The sequence below is a fragment of the Oncorhynchus masou genome, chromosome 32 (assembly GCF_036934945.1).
Source record: "Oncorhynchus masou masou isolate Uvic2021 chromosome 32, UVic_Omas_1.1, whole genome shotgun sequence".
In the NCBI taxonomy this organism is placed as follows: Eukaryota; Metazoa; Chordata; class Actinopteri; order Salmoniformes; family Salmonidae; genus Oncorhynchus; species Oncorhynchus masou.
This window is the reverse complement of record NC_088243.1, coordinates 2,708,073-2,724,283: the sequence shown is the minus strand read 5'-3', so window position 1 is coordinate 2,724,283 and position 16,211 is coordinate 2,708,073. Positions and strand designations below refer to the sequence as shown.

Genomic DNA, 16,211 nt, shown 5'->3' with positions numbered 1-16,211 from the left:
GGACTACAGGAAACTCTGCTATCTACCAAGTATATAGGAGTTTATGTCTGGTCAGGACTACAGGAAACTCTGCTCTCTACCAGGTATATAGGAGTTTATGTCTGGTCAGGACTACAGGAAACTCTGGTATCTACCAGGTATATAGGAGTTTATGTCTGGTCAGGACTACAGGAAACTCTGCTCTCTACCAGGTATATAGGAGTTTATGTCTGGCCAGGACTACAGGAAACTCTGGTATCTACCAGGTATATAGGAGTTTATGTCTGGTCAGGACTACAGGAAACTCTGGTATCTACCAGGTATATAGGAGTTTATGTCTGGTCAGGACTACAGGAAACTCTGCTATCTACCAGGTATATAGGAGTTTATGTCTGGTCAGGACTACAGGAAACTCTGCTCTCTACCAGGTATATAGGAGTTTATGTTTGGTCAGGACTACAGGAAACTCTGCTCTCTACCAGGTATATAGGAGTTTATGTCTGGAAAGGGACTACAGGAAACTCTGCTCTCTACCAGGTATATAGGAGTTTATGTCTGGTCAGGACTACAGGAAACTCTGCTCTCTACCAGGTATATAGGAGTTTATGTCTGGCCAGGACTACAGGAAACTCTGGTATCTACCAGGTATATAGGAGTTTATGTCTGGCCAGGACTACAGGAAACTCTGCTCTCTACCAGGTATATAGGAGTTTATGTCTGGCCAGGACTACAGGAAACTCTGCTCTCTACCAGGTATATAGGAGTTTATGTCTGGCCAGGACTACAGGAAACTCTGCTCTCTACCAGGTATATAGGAGTTTATGTCTGGTCAGGACTACAGGAAACTCTGGTATCTACCAGGTATATAGGAGTTTATGTCTGGCCAGGACTACAGGAAACTCTGCTCTCTACCAGGTATATAGGAGTTTATGTCTGGCCAGGACTACAGGAAACTCTGCTCTCTACCAGGTATATAGGAGTTTATGTCTGGTCAGGACTACAGGAAACTCTGCTATCTACCAGGTATATAGGAGTTTATGTCTGGCCAGGACTACAGGAAACTCTGGTATCTACCAGGTATATAGGAGTTTATGTCTGGCCAGGACTACAGGAAACTCTGCTCTCTACCAGGTATATAGGAGTTTATGTCTGGCCAGGACTACAGGAAACTCTGGTATCTACCAGGTATATAGGAGTTTATGTCTGGCCAGGACTACAGGAAACTCTGGTATCTACCAGGTATATAGGAGTTTATGTCTGGCCAGGACTACAGGAAACTCTGCTATCTACCAGGTATATAGGAGTTTATGTCTGGCCAGGACTACAGGAAACTCTGGTATCTACCAGGTATATAGGAGTTTATGTCTGGCCAGGACTACAGGAAACTCTGGTATCTACCAGGTATATAGGAGTTTATGTCTGGCCAGGACTACAGGACTACAGGAAACTCTGGCTCTCTACCAGGTATATAGGAGTTTATGTCTGGCCAGGACTACAGGAAACTCTCTGGTATCTACCAGGTATATAGGAGTTTATGTCTGGCCAGGACTACAGGAAACTCTGCTATCTACCAGGTATATAGGAGTTTATGTCTGGCCAGGACTACAGGAAACTCTGCTCTCTACCAGGTATATAGGAGTTTATGTCTGGCCAGGACTACAGGAAACTCTGGTATCTACCAGGTATATAGGAGTTTATGTCTGGCCAGGACTACAGGAAACTCTGGTATCTACCAGGTATATAGGAGTTTATGTCTGGTCAGGACTACAGGAAACTCTGCTCTCTACCAGGTATATAGGAGTTTATGTCTGGCCAGGACTACAGGAAACTCTGCTCTCTACCAGGTATATAGGAGTTTATGTCTGGTCAGGACTACAGGAAACTCTGCTATCTACCAGGTATATAGGAGTTTATGTCTGGTCAGGACTACAGGAAACTCTGGTATCTACCAGGTATAAAGGAGTTTATGTCTGGCCAGGACTACAGGAAACTCTGCTCTCTACCAGGTATATAGGAGTTTATGTCTGGTCAGGACTGCAGGAAACTCTGCTCTCTACCAGGTATGTCTGGTCAGGACTACAGGAAACTCTGCTCTCTACCAGGTATATAGGAGTTTATGTCTGGCCAGGACTACAGGAAACTCTGCTATCTACCAGGTATATAGGAGTTTATGTCTGGTCAGGACTACAGGAAACTCTGGTATCTACCAGGTATATAGGAGTTTATGTCTGGCCAGGACTACAGGAAACTCTGCTCTCTACCAGGTATATAGGAGTTTATGTCTGGTCAGGACTACAGGAAACTCTGGTATCTACCAGGTATATAGGAGTTTATGTCTGGTCAGGACTACAGGAAACTCTGGTATCTACCAGGTATATAGGAGTTTATGTCTGGCCAGGACTACAGGAAACTCTGCTCTCTACCAGGTATATAGGAGTTTATGTCTGGTCAGGACTACAGGAAACTCTGCTATCTACCAGGTATATAGGAGTTTATGTCTGGCCAGGACTACAGGAAACTCTGCTCTCTACCAGGTATATAGGAGTTTATGTCTGGTCAGGACTACAGGAAACTCTGCTATCTACCAAGTATATAGGAGTTTATGTCTGGTCAGGACTACAGGAAACTCTGCTCTCTACCAGGTATATAGGAGTTTATGTCTGGCCAGGACTACAGGAAACTCTGCTCTCTACCAGGTATATAGGAGTTTATGTCTGGTCAGGACTACAGGAAACTCTGGTATCTACCAGGTATATAGGAGTTTATGTCTGGCCAGGACTACAGGAAACTCTGGTATCTACCAGGTATATAGGAGTTTATGTCTGGTCAGGACTACAGGAAACTCTGCTCTCTACCAGGTATATAGGAGTTTATGTCTGGCCAGGACAACAGGAAACTCTGCTCTCTACCAGGTATATAGGAGTTTATGTCTGGTCAGGACTACAGGAAACTCTGCTATCTACCAAGTATATAGGAGTTTATGTCTGGTCAGGACTACAGGAAACTCTGCTCTCTACCAGGTATATAGGAGTTTATGTCTGGTCAGGACTACAGGAAACTCTGGTATCTACCAGGTATATAGGAGTTTATGTCTGGTCAGGACTACAGGAAACTCTGCTCTCTACCAGGTATATAGGAGTTTATGTCTGGCCAGGACTACAGGAAACTCTGGTATCTACCAGGTATATAGGAGTTTATGTCTGGTCAGGACTACAGGAAACTCTGGTATCTACCAGGTATATAGGAATTTATGTCTGGTCAGGACTACAGGAAACTCTGCTATCTACCAGGTATATAGGAGTTTATGTCTGGTCAGGACTACAGGAAACTCTGCTCTCTACCAGGTATATAGGAGTTTATGTTTGGTCAGGACTACAGGAAACTCTGCTCTCTACCAGGTATATAGGAGTTTATGTCTGGAAAGGGACTACAGGAAACTCTGCTCTCTACCAGGTATATAGGAGTTTATGTCTGGTCAGGACTACAGGAAACTCTGCTCTCTACCAGGTATATAGGAGTTTATGTCTGGCCAGGACTACAGGAAACTCTGGTATCTACCAGGTATATAGGAGTTTATGTCTGGCCAGGACTACAGGAAACTCTGCTCTCTACCAGGTATATAGGAGTTTATGTCTGGCCAGGACTACAGGAAACTCTGCTCTCTACCAGGTATATAGGAGTTTATGTCTGGTCAGGACTACAGGAAACTCTGGTATCTACCAGGTATATAGGAGTTTATGTCTGGCCAGGACGACAGGAAACTCTGGTATCTACCAGGTATATAGGAGTTTATGTCTGGCCAGGACTACAGGAAACTCTGGTATCTACCAGGTATATAGGAGTTTATGTCTGGCCAGGACTACAGGAAACTCTGGTATCTACCAGGTATATAGGAGTTTATGTCTGGTCAGGACTACAGGAAACTCTGGTATCTACCAGGTATATAGGAGTTTATGTCTGGCCAGGACTACAGGAAACTCTGCTCTCTACCAGGTATATAGGAGTTTATGTCTGGCCAGGACGACAGGAAACTCTGGTATCTACCAGGTATATAGGAGTTTATGTCTGGTCAGGACTACAGGAAACTCTGCTCTCTACCAGGTATATAGGAGTTTATGTCTGGTCAGGACTACAGGAAACTCTGCTCTCTACCAGGTATATAGGAGTTTATGTCTGGAAAGGGACTACAGGAAACTCTGCTCTCTACCAGGTATATAGGAGTTTATGTCTGGCCAGGACTACAGGAAACTCTGGTATCTACCAGGTATATAGGAGTTTATGTCTGGTCAGGACAACAGGAAACTCTGCTCTCTACCAGGTATATAGGAGTTTATGTCTGGAAAGGGACTACAGGAAACTCTGCTCTCTACCAGGTATATAGGAGTTTATGTCTGGCCAGGACTACAGGAAACTCTGGTATCTACCAGGTATATAGGAGTTTATGTCTGGTCAGGACTACAGGAAACTCTGCTCTCTACCAGGTATATAGGAGTTTATGTCTGGAAAGGGACTACAGGAAACTCTGCTCTCTACCAGGTATATAGGAGTTTATGTCTGGCCAGGACTACAGGAAACTCTGGTCTCTACCAGGTATATAGGAGTTTATGTCTGGCCAGGACTACAGGAAACTCTGCTCTCTACCAGGTATATAGGAGTTTATGTCTGGTCAGGACTACAGGAAACTCTGCTATCTACCAGGTATATAGGAGTTTATGTCTGGAAAGGGACTACAGGAAACTCTGGTATCTACCAGGTATATAGACGTTTATGTCTGGAAAGGGACTACAGGAAACTCTGCTATCTACCAGGTATATAGACGTTTATGTCTGGTCAGGACTACAGGAAATGTCTCCTCCCTGTAGGCTGTCTCCTCCTCCCTGTAGGATGTCTCCTCCTCCCTGTAGGATGCCTCCTCCTCCCTGTAGGATGTCTTCTCCTCCCTTTAGGATGTCTCCTCCTCCCTGTAGGATGTCTCCTCCCCCCTGTAGGATGTCTCCTCCTCCCAGTAGGATGTCTCCTCCTCCCAGTAGGATGTCTCCTCCTCCCTGTAGGATGTCTCCTCCTCCCTGTAGGATGTCTCCTCCTCCCTGTAGGATGTCTCCTCCTCCCTGTAGGATGTCTCCTCCCTGTAGGATGTCTTCTTCTCCCTGTAGGATGTCTTCTCCTCCCTGTAGGATGTATCCTCCTCCCTGTAGGATGTATCCTCCTCCCTGTAGGATGTCTCCCCCTCCCTGTGGGATATCTCCTCCTCCCTGTAGGATGTCTCCTCCTCTCTGTAGGATGTCTCCTCCCCCCCTGTATGATGTCTCCTCCCCGCTGTAGGATGTCTCCTCCCTGTAGGATGTCCCAGTTTGGCCGGGCGGCCAGGCAGTTCTAAGAAGAGTCTTGGAGGTTCCAAGATTATTCCAGTTAAGAATGATGGAGGCCATTGTGTTCTTGGGGACCTTCAATGCTGCAGACATTTTTTGGTACCCATCCCCAGATCTGTGACTCGACACAATCCTGTCTCAGAGCTTAATGGACAATTTCTTCGACCTCATCGCTTGGTGTTGCTCTGACATGCACTGTCAACTGTGGGACCTTTTATAGACAGGTGTGTGCCTTTCCAAATCATGTCCAATCAATTGAATTTACCACAGATGGTCTCCAATCAAGTTGTAGAAACATCTCAACACCATATGCGAATTGAATGCCCCCCCATCTATCTTCAGAGTTCGTTCTGTTAGGTGACCTAAACTGGGATATGCTTAACACCCCGGCCGTCCTACAATCTAAGCTAGATGCCCTCAATCTCACACAAATCATCAAGGAACCCACCAGGTACAATCCTAAATCCGTAAACATGGGCACTCTCATAGATATTATCCTGACCAACTTGCCCTCAGCGACCACTTGCGTTTGACAGTGATGAGGGGTGGTTGTTTGACCATTCGTTATGGGTCCACGGTCAAACAACCACCCCTCATCACTGTCAAACGCTCCCTAAAAAACTTCTGCGAGCAGGCCTTTCTAATCAATCTGGCCCAGGTATCCTGGAAGGATATTGACCTCATCCCGTCAGTAGAGGATGCCTGGTAGTTCTTTAAAAGTAATTTCCTCACCATCTTAGATAAGCCCCTTTCAAAAAATGTAGAACTAAGAACAGACATAGCCCTTGGTTCACTTCAGACCTGACTACACTCGACCAGCACAAAAACATCCTGTGGCGTACTGCACTAGCATCGAATAGTCCCAGGGATATGCAACTTTTCAGGGAAGCCAGGAACCAATACACACAGTCAGTTAGGAAAGCAAAGTCTAGCTTTTTCAAACAGATATTTGCATCCTGTAGCTCTAACTCCCAGCTGCCCACTGCACCGAGGCTAGGAAACACTATCACCAACGATAAATCCACAATAATCGAGAATTTCAAGCATTTCTCTACGGCTGGCCAGGCTTTCCTCCTGGCTACCCAAACCACGGCCAACAGCTCTGCACCCCCCACAGCTACTTACCCAAGCCTCCCCTGCTTCTCCTTCACCCAAATCCAGATAGCTGATGTTCTGAAAGAGCGGCAAAACCTGGACCCGTACAAATCAGCTGGGCTAGACAATCTGGACCCTCTCTTTATAAAATTATCCGCCGCCAATGTTGCAACCCCTATTACTAGTCGGTTCAACCTCTCTTTCGTATTGTCCGAGATTCCCAAAGATTGGAATGCTGCCACGGTCATCCCCCTCTTCAAAGGAGGAGACACTCTAGACCCAAATTGACACTCTAGACCCAAACTGTTACATCCATCCTGCCCTGCCTTTCTAAAGTCTTCGAAAGCCATGTCTTCGAAAGCCAAGTGAACAAACAGATCACTGACCATTTCAAATCCCACCGTACATTCTCCGCTGTGCAATCCGGATTCCGGGCTGGTCACGGGTGCACCTCAGCCACGCTCAAGGTACTAAATGATATCATAACCGCCATCAATAAAAGACAGTACTGTACAGCCGTCTTCAATGACCTGGCCAAGGCTTTTGACTCTGTCAATCACCGTATTCTTATACAGCCTTGGTTTCTCAAATGACTGCCTCACCTGATTCACCATCTACTTCTCAGATAGAGTTCAGTGTGTCAAATTGGAGGGCCTGTTGTCCGGACCTCTGGCAGACTCTATGGGTGTACCACAGGGTTCAATTCTCGGGCCGACTCTTTTCTCTGTATATATCAATGATGTCGCTCTTGCTGCGGGTGATTCCTTGATCCACCTCTATGCAGACGACACCATTCTGTATACAACTGGCCCTTCTTTGGACACTGTGTTAACAAACCTCCAAACGAGCTTCAATGCCATACAACTCTCCTTCTGTGGCCTCCAACTGCTCTTAAACGCTATGTGGACTATGTATATAAGTGGACAAGTACAAATACCTAGGTGTCTGGCTAAACTGTAAACTCTCCTTCCAGACTCATATTAAGCATCTCCAATCCAAAATTAAATCCAGAATTGGCTTCCTATTTCGCAACAAAGCCTCCTTCACTCACGCTGCCAAACATTCCCTCGTAAAACTGACTATCCTACCGATCCTCGACTTCGGCGATGTCATCTACAAAATAGTTTCCAACACTCTACTCAGCAAACTGGATGCAGTTTATCACAGTGCCATCCGTTTTGTTACTAAAGCACCTTATACCACCCACCACTGCGACCTGTATGCTCTAGTCGGCTGGCCCTCGCTACATATTCGTCGCCAGACCCACTGGCTCCAGGTCATCTATAAGTCTTTGCGAGGAAAAGCTCCTCCTTATCTCAGCTCACAGGTCACCATAGCAACACCCACCCGTAGCACGCGCTCCAGCAGGTATATCTCATTGGTCATCTCCAAAGCTAACACCCACTTTGGCTGCCTTTCCTTCCATTTCTCTGCTGCCAATGACTGGAACGAATTGCAAAAATCGCTGAAGTTGGAGACCTATATCTCCCTCTCTAACTTTAAACATCAGCTATCTGAGCAGCGTACCGATCGCTGCAGATGTACATTGCCCATCTGTAAATAGCCAAACCCAATCTACCTACCTCATCCCCATACTGTTTTTATTTACTTTTTCACTCTTTTGCACACCAGTATTTCTACTTGCACATCATCATCTGCACATCTATGACTTCAGTGTTAATTTGCTAAATTGTAATTACCTCTCTACTATGGCCTATTTATTGCCTTACCTCCTTACTCCATTTGCACACACTGTACACATATTTATATATTGTGTTTTGACTGTACTTTTGTTTATCCTATGTGCAACTCTGTGTTGTTTTTTGCCAGGACATAGTAGTAAATGAGAACTTGTTCTCAACTGGCCTACCTGGTTAAATAAAGGTGAGATAAATAAATGAATAAATACTTATGTAAGGTATTTCAGTTTTAAATAATAATTTCCTGTTTTGCTTTGTCATTATGGCGTATTCTGGCGTATTCTGAGTAGAGGAAATGTTTTTGTTTAATCCATTTTAGAATAAGGCTGTTTTGTAACAAAATGTGTCAAAAGTCAACTCATCACACTTTTCACACAAACATTCATCCATCCATGTCCTTTTGTTTTGTTTCTATTTCCACCTTATTGATTCCTTTTGACTACTTTTATGTTCCAGTTCCTTGTACTTATATATATTACTTCATTAGTTGTCCTTTCCTCCCTTCCTCTAATGCTGTCTTTTATAATTACAAATATCAACTCAACATGCAACAATTTCAAAGATTGTTGTAAGGAAATCAATTATATTGAAATACATGAAATAGGCCTTAATATATGGATTTCACTGGGAATACAGATATGCATCTGGTGGTCACAGACTCCTTAAAAACAATTAGGGGTGTGGATCAGAAAACCAGTCAGTATCTGGTGTGGATCAGAAAACCAGTCAGTATCTGGTGTGGATCAGAAAACCAGTCAGTATCTGGTGTGGATCAGAAAACCAGTCAGTATCTGGTGTGGATCAGAAAACCAGTCAGTATCTGGTGTGACCTCCATTTGCCTCATGCAGCACGACCCATCTCCTTCGTATAGAGTTGATCAGGCTGTTGATTGTGGCCTGTGGAATGTTGTTCCACTCTGCAGTGGCTGTGCGAAGTTGCTGGATATTGGCAGGAACTGGAAATGCGCTGTCCTACAAATCGATCCAGAGCATCCCAAACCTGTCTGGTGAGTATGCAGGCCAAGACATTTTCAGTTTCCAGAAATTGTGTCCAGATCCTTGAGACATCGGGCCGTGCATGGCAGCGGTGATGGCAGCGGATGAATGGCACGACAATGGGCCGTAGGATTTCTTCATGGTATCTTTGTGCATTCAAATTGCAATTGATAAAATGCAACTCTGTTTTCGTTGTCCGTAGCTTATGCCTGCCCATACCAAAACTCCACTGCCACCATGGGACAGTCTGTTCACAACGTTGACATCAGCAAACCGCTCGCCGACACAACGCCATACACGTGGTCTACGGTTGTGAGGCCGTTTGGACGTACTGCCAAATTCTCTAAAACAATGTTGAAGGCGGCTTATGGTAGAGAAATTAACATTAAATTATCTGGCAACAGTTCTGGTGGATATTCTTGCAATCAGCATTCCAATTGCACACTGCCTCAAAACAAAACTGCACATTTTAGAGGGGCCAATTATTGTCCCCAGCACAAGGTGCACCTGTGTAATGATCATGCTGTTTAATCAGCTTCTTGATATGCCACACCTGTCAGGTGGATGGATTATCTTGTCAAAGGATACATTCTCACTCGCAGGGATCTAAACACATTCGTGCACCACATTTAAGACAAATAAGCTTTTTGTGCGTATGGAACATTTCTGGGATCTTATATTTCAGCTCATTTTTGTTTAGTGTACATACATTTAGCTAATACATTATTGTGGTATTACTCTGTAGGCTACGGACCAATTCAAAGCTTCCTTTGGCATCTCAGCATACAATCTGCCTGTAGTTATGGACCTCAACCTGCAGGAGGTTTGCTTTTTGTGATTGAGGAAACAGCTGCAAGGTTCTGACAGATGGATGTGTGGTGTTGGAAAGGACACACCCAAAAAACACTCACATCAAACCCCACCCACAAGATAACCCCACCCGCAAGCTAAACCCACCCACCAGCTAACCCCACCCACAAGCCAACTCGCGTTTGGCATCTGTCATGGCTGCCAGCATTTCTTGAGGTGCCCAAAAAACAAATCAGCGTGTGCAGTTCCTCGAACAGAAAATGACCTTCTAAAAACCATGGAAATGAAAAATTAAAAACTATGTTTAAGTGGGAAGTAGGCATTGGTCTGAAGCTGAAGAATCAAGGAAATTCAAATGAGCAACACAATGCCTACTCCACCCATGCCCTACCAAGATTTTACAGCACCACAATGCCTACTCCACCCATGCCCTACCAAGGTTTTACAGCACCACAATGCCTACTCCACCCATGCCCTAGCAAGGTTTTACAGCAACACAATGCCTTCTCCACCCATGCCCTACCAAGGTTTTACAGCAACACAATTCTACTCCACCCATGCCCTACCAAGGTTTTACAGCAACACAATGCCTACTCCACCCATGCCCTAGCAAGGTTTTACAGCAACACAATGCCTTCTCCACCCATGCCCTACCAAGGTTTTACAGCAACACAATTCTACTCCACCCATGCCCTACCAAGGTTTTACAGCAACACAATGCCTACTCCACCCATGCTCTACCAAGGTTTTACAGCAACACAATGCCTACTCAACCCATGCCCTACCAAGGTTTTACAGCAACACAATGCCTACTCCACCCATGCCCTACCAAGGTTTTACAGCAACACAATGCCTACTCCACCCATGCCCTACCAAGGTTTTACAGCAACACAATGCCTACTCCACCCATGCTCTACCAAGGTTTTACAGCAACACAATGCCTACTCCACCCATGCCCTACCAAGGTTTTACAGCAACACAATGCCTACTCCACCCATGCCCTACCAAGGTTTTACAGCAACACAATGCCTACTCCACCCATGCCCTACCAAGGTTTTACAGCAACACAATGCCTACTCCACCCATGCTCTACCAAGGTTTTACAGCAACACAATGCCTACTCCACCCATGCCCTACCAAGGTTTTACAGCAACACAATGCCTACTCCACCCATGCTCTACCAAGGTTTTACAGCAACACAATGCCTACTCCACCCATGCTCTACCAAGGTTTACCAGCACCACAATGCCTACTCCACCCATGCCCTACCAAGGTTTTCCAGCACCACAATGCCTACTCCACCCATGCCCTACCAAAGTTTACCAGCACCACAATGCCTACTCCCCCCATGCCCTACCAAGGTTTTACAGCACCACAATGCCTACTCCACCCATGCCCTACCAAGGTTTTACAGCAACACAATGCCTACTCCACCCATGCTCTACCAAGGTTTTACAGCAACACAATGCCTACTCAACCCATGCTCTACCAAGGTTTTACAGCAACACAATGCCTACTCCACCCATGCTCTACCAAGGTTTACCAGCACCACAATGCCTACTCCACCCATGCCCTACCAAGGTTTTCCAGCACCACAATGCCTACTCCACCCATGCCCTACCAAAGTTTACCAGCACCACAATGCCTACTCCCCCCATGCCCTACCAAGGTTTTACAGCACCACAATGCCTACTCCACCCATGCCCTACCAAGGTTTTACAGCAACACAATGCCTACTCCACCCATGCCCTACCAAGGTTTACCAGCACCACAATGCCTACTCCACCCATGCCCTACCAAGGTTTTCCAGCAACACAATGCCTACTCCACCCATGCTCCACCAAGGTTTTCCAGCACACAGCTTTGACCAACTACAGTAGCTATGTTGGTCTATTGTACTTCAAACAATGTGTATGCAGGTTGCTTAGGCTTCATTATCAAACAGCCTATTTCATACATTTCATACTCTTATATATCTTATATAGTAGGAATTAAACCTGGCTTGGCATCCTATTTCTTATATAGTGCACTACTTTTGACAAGGGTCCGTAGGGCTTAAAGTTCTGCTCTATAGGGCCTTGGTCAAAAGTAGTGCACTATGTAGGGAATAGGGTGCTTTTTTGGACGCCTCCTTGGTAAGAACTCTGTATACCTCTGTCGACTAAATTCTGACTACTAATGTCTGATTGGTTGTCTGACTCACCTTGATCCCGCCCATCCTCTGTTCACCCTTAAACTCCTTCCCATTCTTCAGCCAATGGATGGAGGGCGTGGGGTTTCCAGCGGCAGCGCAACGGAATTTGACAGTATTGGCTGCTGGGATAGCGAGGAGCTTCTTCTCCATGCGGTCCGGTCTGGTCCAATACGGGCCTTCTGATTGGACAGGAGAGAGAGGAGGGCATGTTAGTCATCGTGGACTGTTTGAGTGTATCAGATTTAACTTCCTGATTAATATAAATAGCCAGATGTTGACACATAAACTAGATGCATTATATATACAGCAGTGTGTGGACACCCCTTCAAATTAGTGGATTCGGCTATTTCAGCCGCACACGTTGCTGACAGGTGTATAAAATCGAGCCCACAGCCATGGAATCTCCATAGACAAACATTGGCAGTAGAATGGCCTTAATGAAGAGCTCAGGGACTTTCAACGTGGCACCATCACAGGATGCTACCTTTCCAACAAATCATTTCACCAAATTGCCCCAGTCAACTGTAAGTGCTGTCATTGTAAACTGGAATCGTCTAGGAGCAACAACGGCTCCTAGACGAAGTGGTAGGCAACACAAGCGCACAGAATGAAACCGCCGAGTTCTGAAGCACGTTGTGCATAAAAATCTTATGTCCTCGGTTGCAACACTCACTACTGAGTTTCAAATTGCCTTTGGAAGCAACGTCAGCACAAGAACTGTTCATCAGGAGCTTCATGAAATGGGTTTGGATGGCCGAGCAGCTGAACACAAGTCTAAGATCACAATGTACAATGCCAAGCGTCAGCTGGAATGGTGTAAACCTTGCCGCTATTGGACTCCGGAGCAGTGGAAAAGCGTTCTCTGGAGTGATGAATCACGCTTCACCATCTCAAACAAATCAAATCAAATGTTATTTTTCACAAGCGCCAAATACCGTGAAATGCTTCCTTACAAGCCCTCAACCATTAATGCAGTTCAAGAAATAGAGTTAAGAAAATATTTCTGAAATAAACTAAAGTAAAAAATGTAATAAAAAGTAACACAATAAAATAACAATAACAAGGCTTTATACAGGGGGTACCGATACCGAGTCAATATGGGGTGGTATAGGTTAGTTGACGTAATTTGTAAATGTAGGTAGGGGTAAAGTGACTATGCATAGATAATAAACAGTGAATGGTGGTGGTGTCAATGTAAAGTGTCAGGGTGGCCATTTTACTAATTATTCAGCAATTTTATGGCTTGTGAAGGAGCCTTTTGGACCCAGACTTGGCGCTCCGGTACTGCTTGCCGTGCGGTAGCAGAGAGAACAGTCTATGACTAGGGTGACTGGAGTCTTTGACATTTTTAGGCCTTTCTCTGACACCACCGAGTATATAGGTTCTAGATGTCAGGAAGCTTGGCCCCAGTGATGTACTGGGCAGTACGCATTACCATATGTAGCATCTTATGGTCAGAAGCCGAGCAGTTGCCATACCAGGTGGTGATGCAACCGGTCAGGATGCTCTCGATGGTGCAGCTGTAGAACTTTTTAAGCACGCACCCCTAAGGGGCACCAGTGTTGAGGATCAGCATGGCAGATGTGTTGTTGCCTACCCTTACCCCCCGCGGTGGCCCGTCAGGAAGTCCAGGATCCAGTTGCAAAGGGAGGAGTTTAGTCCCAGGGTCCTTAGCGTAGTGATGAGCTTTGAAGGCACTATGGTGTTGAACGCTGAGCTGTAGTCAATGAACAGCACTCTCACATAGGTGTTCCTTTTGTCCAGGTTGAAAAGGGCAGTGTGGAGTGTGATTGAGATTATGTAATCTGCGGTATGCGAATTGAGTCTAGGGTTTCTGGGATGATGGTGTTGATGGGAGCCATGATCAACCTTTCAAAGCACTTCATGGCTACCGGCATGAGTGCTACGGGGCGGTAATCATTTATGCAGGTTACCTTCGCTTCCTTGGGCACAGGGACTATGGTGGTCTGCTTGAAACATGTTGGTATTACAGACTCGTTCAGGTTGAACATTTCAGTGAAGACACTTGCCAGTTGGTCCGCGCATGCTCTGAGTACACATCCTGGTAATCTGTCTGGCCCTGCGCCCTTGAGAATGTTGACCTGTTTAAAGGTCTTGCTCACATCGGCTACGGAGAGCGTGATCACACAGTCATCCGGAACAGCTGTTGCTCCCATGCTTCAGTGTTACATGTCTCGAAGCGAGCATGAAAGGAATTTTGCTCGTCATTTAGGCTCGCATCACTGGCTAGCTCAGGCTGGGTATCTCTTTGTAGACAGTAATAGTTTGCAAGCCGTGCCACATCCGACGAGCATCAGAGCCTGTGTAGTAGGGTTCAATCTTAGTCCTGTTTTGACACTTTGCCTGATTGATGGTTCGTCTGAGGATATAGCAGGATTTCTTATAAGAGTCCGGATTAGTGTCACGCTTCTTGAAAGTGGCAGCTCTAGCCTTTAGCTCGGTTGCCTGTAATCCATGGCTTCTGGTTTGGATATGTACGTACTGTCACTGTGGGGACAACATCGTTGATGCACTTATTGATGAAGCCGGTGACTGAGATGGTATACCATTGAATGAATCCTGGCACATATTCCAGTCTGTGCTAGCAAAACAGCCCTGTAGGGTAGCATCCGCGTCATCTGACCACTTCCGTATTGAGCAAGTCACTGGTACTTCCTGCTTTGGAGGGCGAGGGAGAGCTTTGTATGTCTCTGTGAAGTAAAGGTGGTCAAGATTTTTTCCCCTCTGGTTGCACGTGACATGCTGGTAGAAAGTTTGTCTGCATTAAAGTCCCCAGCCACAAGGAGCGCCAATTCTGGATGATCATTTTCTTGTTTGCTTATGGCCTTATAGAGTTGGTTGAGTGCAGTCTTAGTCTCAAGATCGGTTTGTGGTGGTAAATAGACGGCTACGAGGAATACAGATGAAAACTCTCTTGGTAGATAGTCTAGTTTATCATGAGGTTTTTAATATTAGACATCGCGCTCCAGCTGTTACTGACAAATAGACACACACCCCCTTACCAGACGTTCAGTAGCTGCTCTGTCCTGCTGATCCTATATTATACGTGATGTCGTTCAGCCGTGTCTTGGTGAAACATAAGATATTATAGTTTTTAATGTCCTGTTGGTAGGATAGTCTCAATCGTAGATCATCCAGTTTATTCTCCAGTGATTGCTCGTTGGTCAATAGAACGGATGGTGAAGGCAGTTTACTCACTCGACCTCCGCCCCCTGTATTTCCGTCTTTTCTTCGCGCGAATGACAAGGATTTGGACCTGGTCTGGGAGCAGGATATCCTTTGTGTCGGACTCATTAAAGAAAACATCTTTGTCCAGTTTGTGGTGATTATCGCTGTTCTGATGTCCAGAAGCTATTTTCGGTCATAAGAGATGGTAGTAGCAACATTATGTATAAAATATGTTTATAAACCATGTGGGGGATGCCAGGAGAATGCTACCTGCCCCAATGCATAGTGGCAACTGTAAAGTTAGGTGGAGGAGGTCTGGGCTGTTTTTCATGGTTCGGCCTTGGATCCAGTGAAGGGAAATCTTAATGCTTAAGAATACAATGACATTCTAGACGATTCTGTTCTTCCAACTTTATGGCAACAGTTTGGGGAAGGCCCTTTCCAGTTTCAGTAAGACAATGCCCGCGCGCACAAAGCAAAGTCCATATAGAAATGCTTTGTCGAGATCGGTGTGGAAGAACTTGACTGGCCTGAGCAGAGCCCTGACATCAACCTCATCGAACACCTTAGAAATTAATTGGAACACCGACTGTGAGCCAGGTCTAATCGCCCAACAGCAGTGCCCAACCTCACTAATGCTCTGGTGGCTAGATGGAAACAAGTCTCGGCTGCAATGTTCCAACATCAAGTGGAAAGCCTTCCCAGAAGAGTGGAGGCTGTTGTAGCAGCAACGTTCCAACATCTAGTGGAAAGCCTTCCCAGAAGAGTGGAGGCTGTTATAGCAGCAATGTTCCAACATCTAGTGGAAAGCCTTCCCAGAAGAGTGGAGGCTGTTATAGCAGCAATGTTCCAACATCTAGTGGAAAGCCTTACCAGAAG

General features: G+C 45.6%; 1 protein-coding gene across 6 annotated transcripts in view; it reads right to left on the bottom strand.

Annotated features, from left to right (window-relative positions):
• The window catches only part of fgfr3 (fibroblast growth factor receptor 3), a 302,812-nt gene that overhangs the window by 149,174 nt on the left and 137,427 nt on the right, over window positions 1-16,211 (bottom strand). For 5 of the 6 annotated variants that reach the window (XM_064953089.1, XM_064953090.1, XM_064953091.1 and 2 more), the window contains one exon: window positions 12,153-12,322. In XM_064953089.1, the coding sequence (XP_064809161.1) occupies window positions 12,153-12,322 (170 nt within the window). The remainder of the gene's footprint in view (window positions 1-12,152; window positions 12,323-16,211) is intronic. The other variant, XM_064953094.1, reaches the window with a different exon arrangement.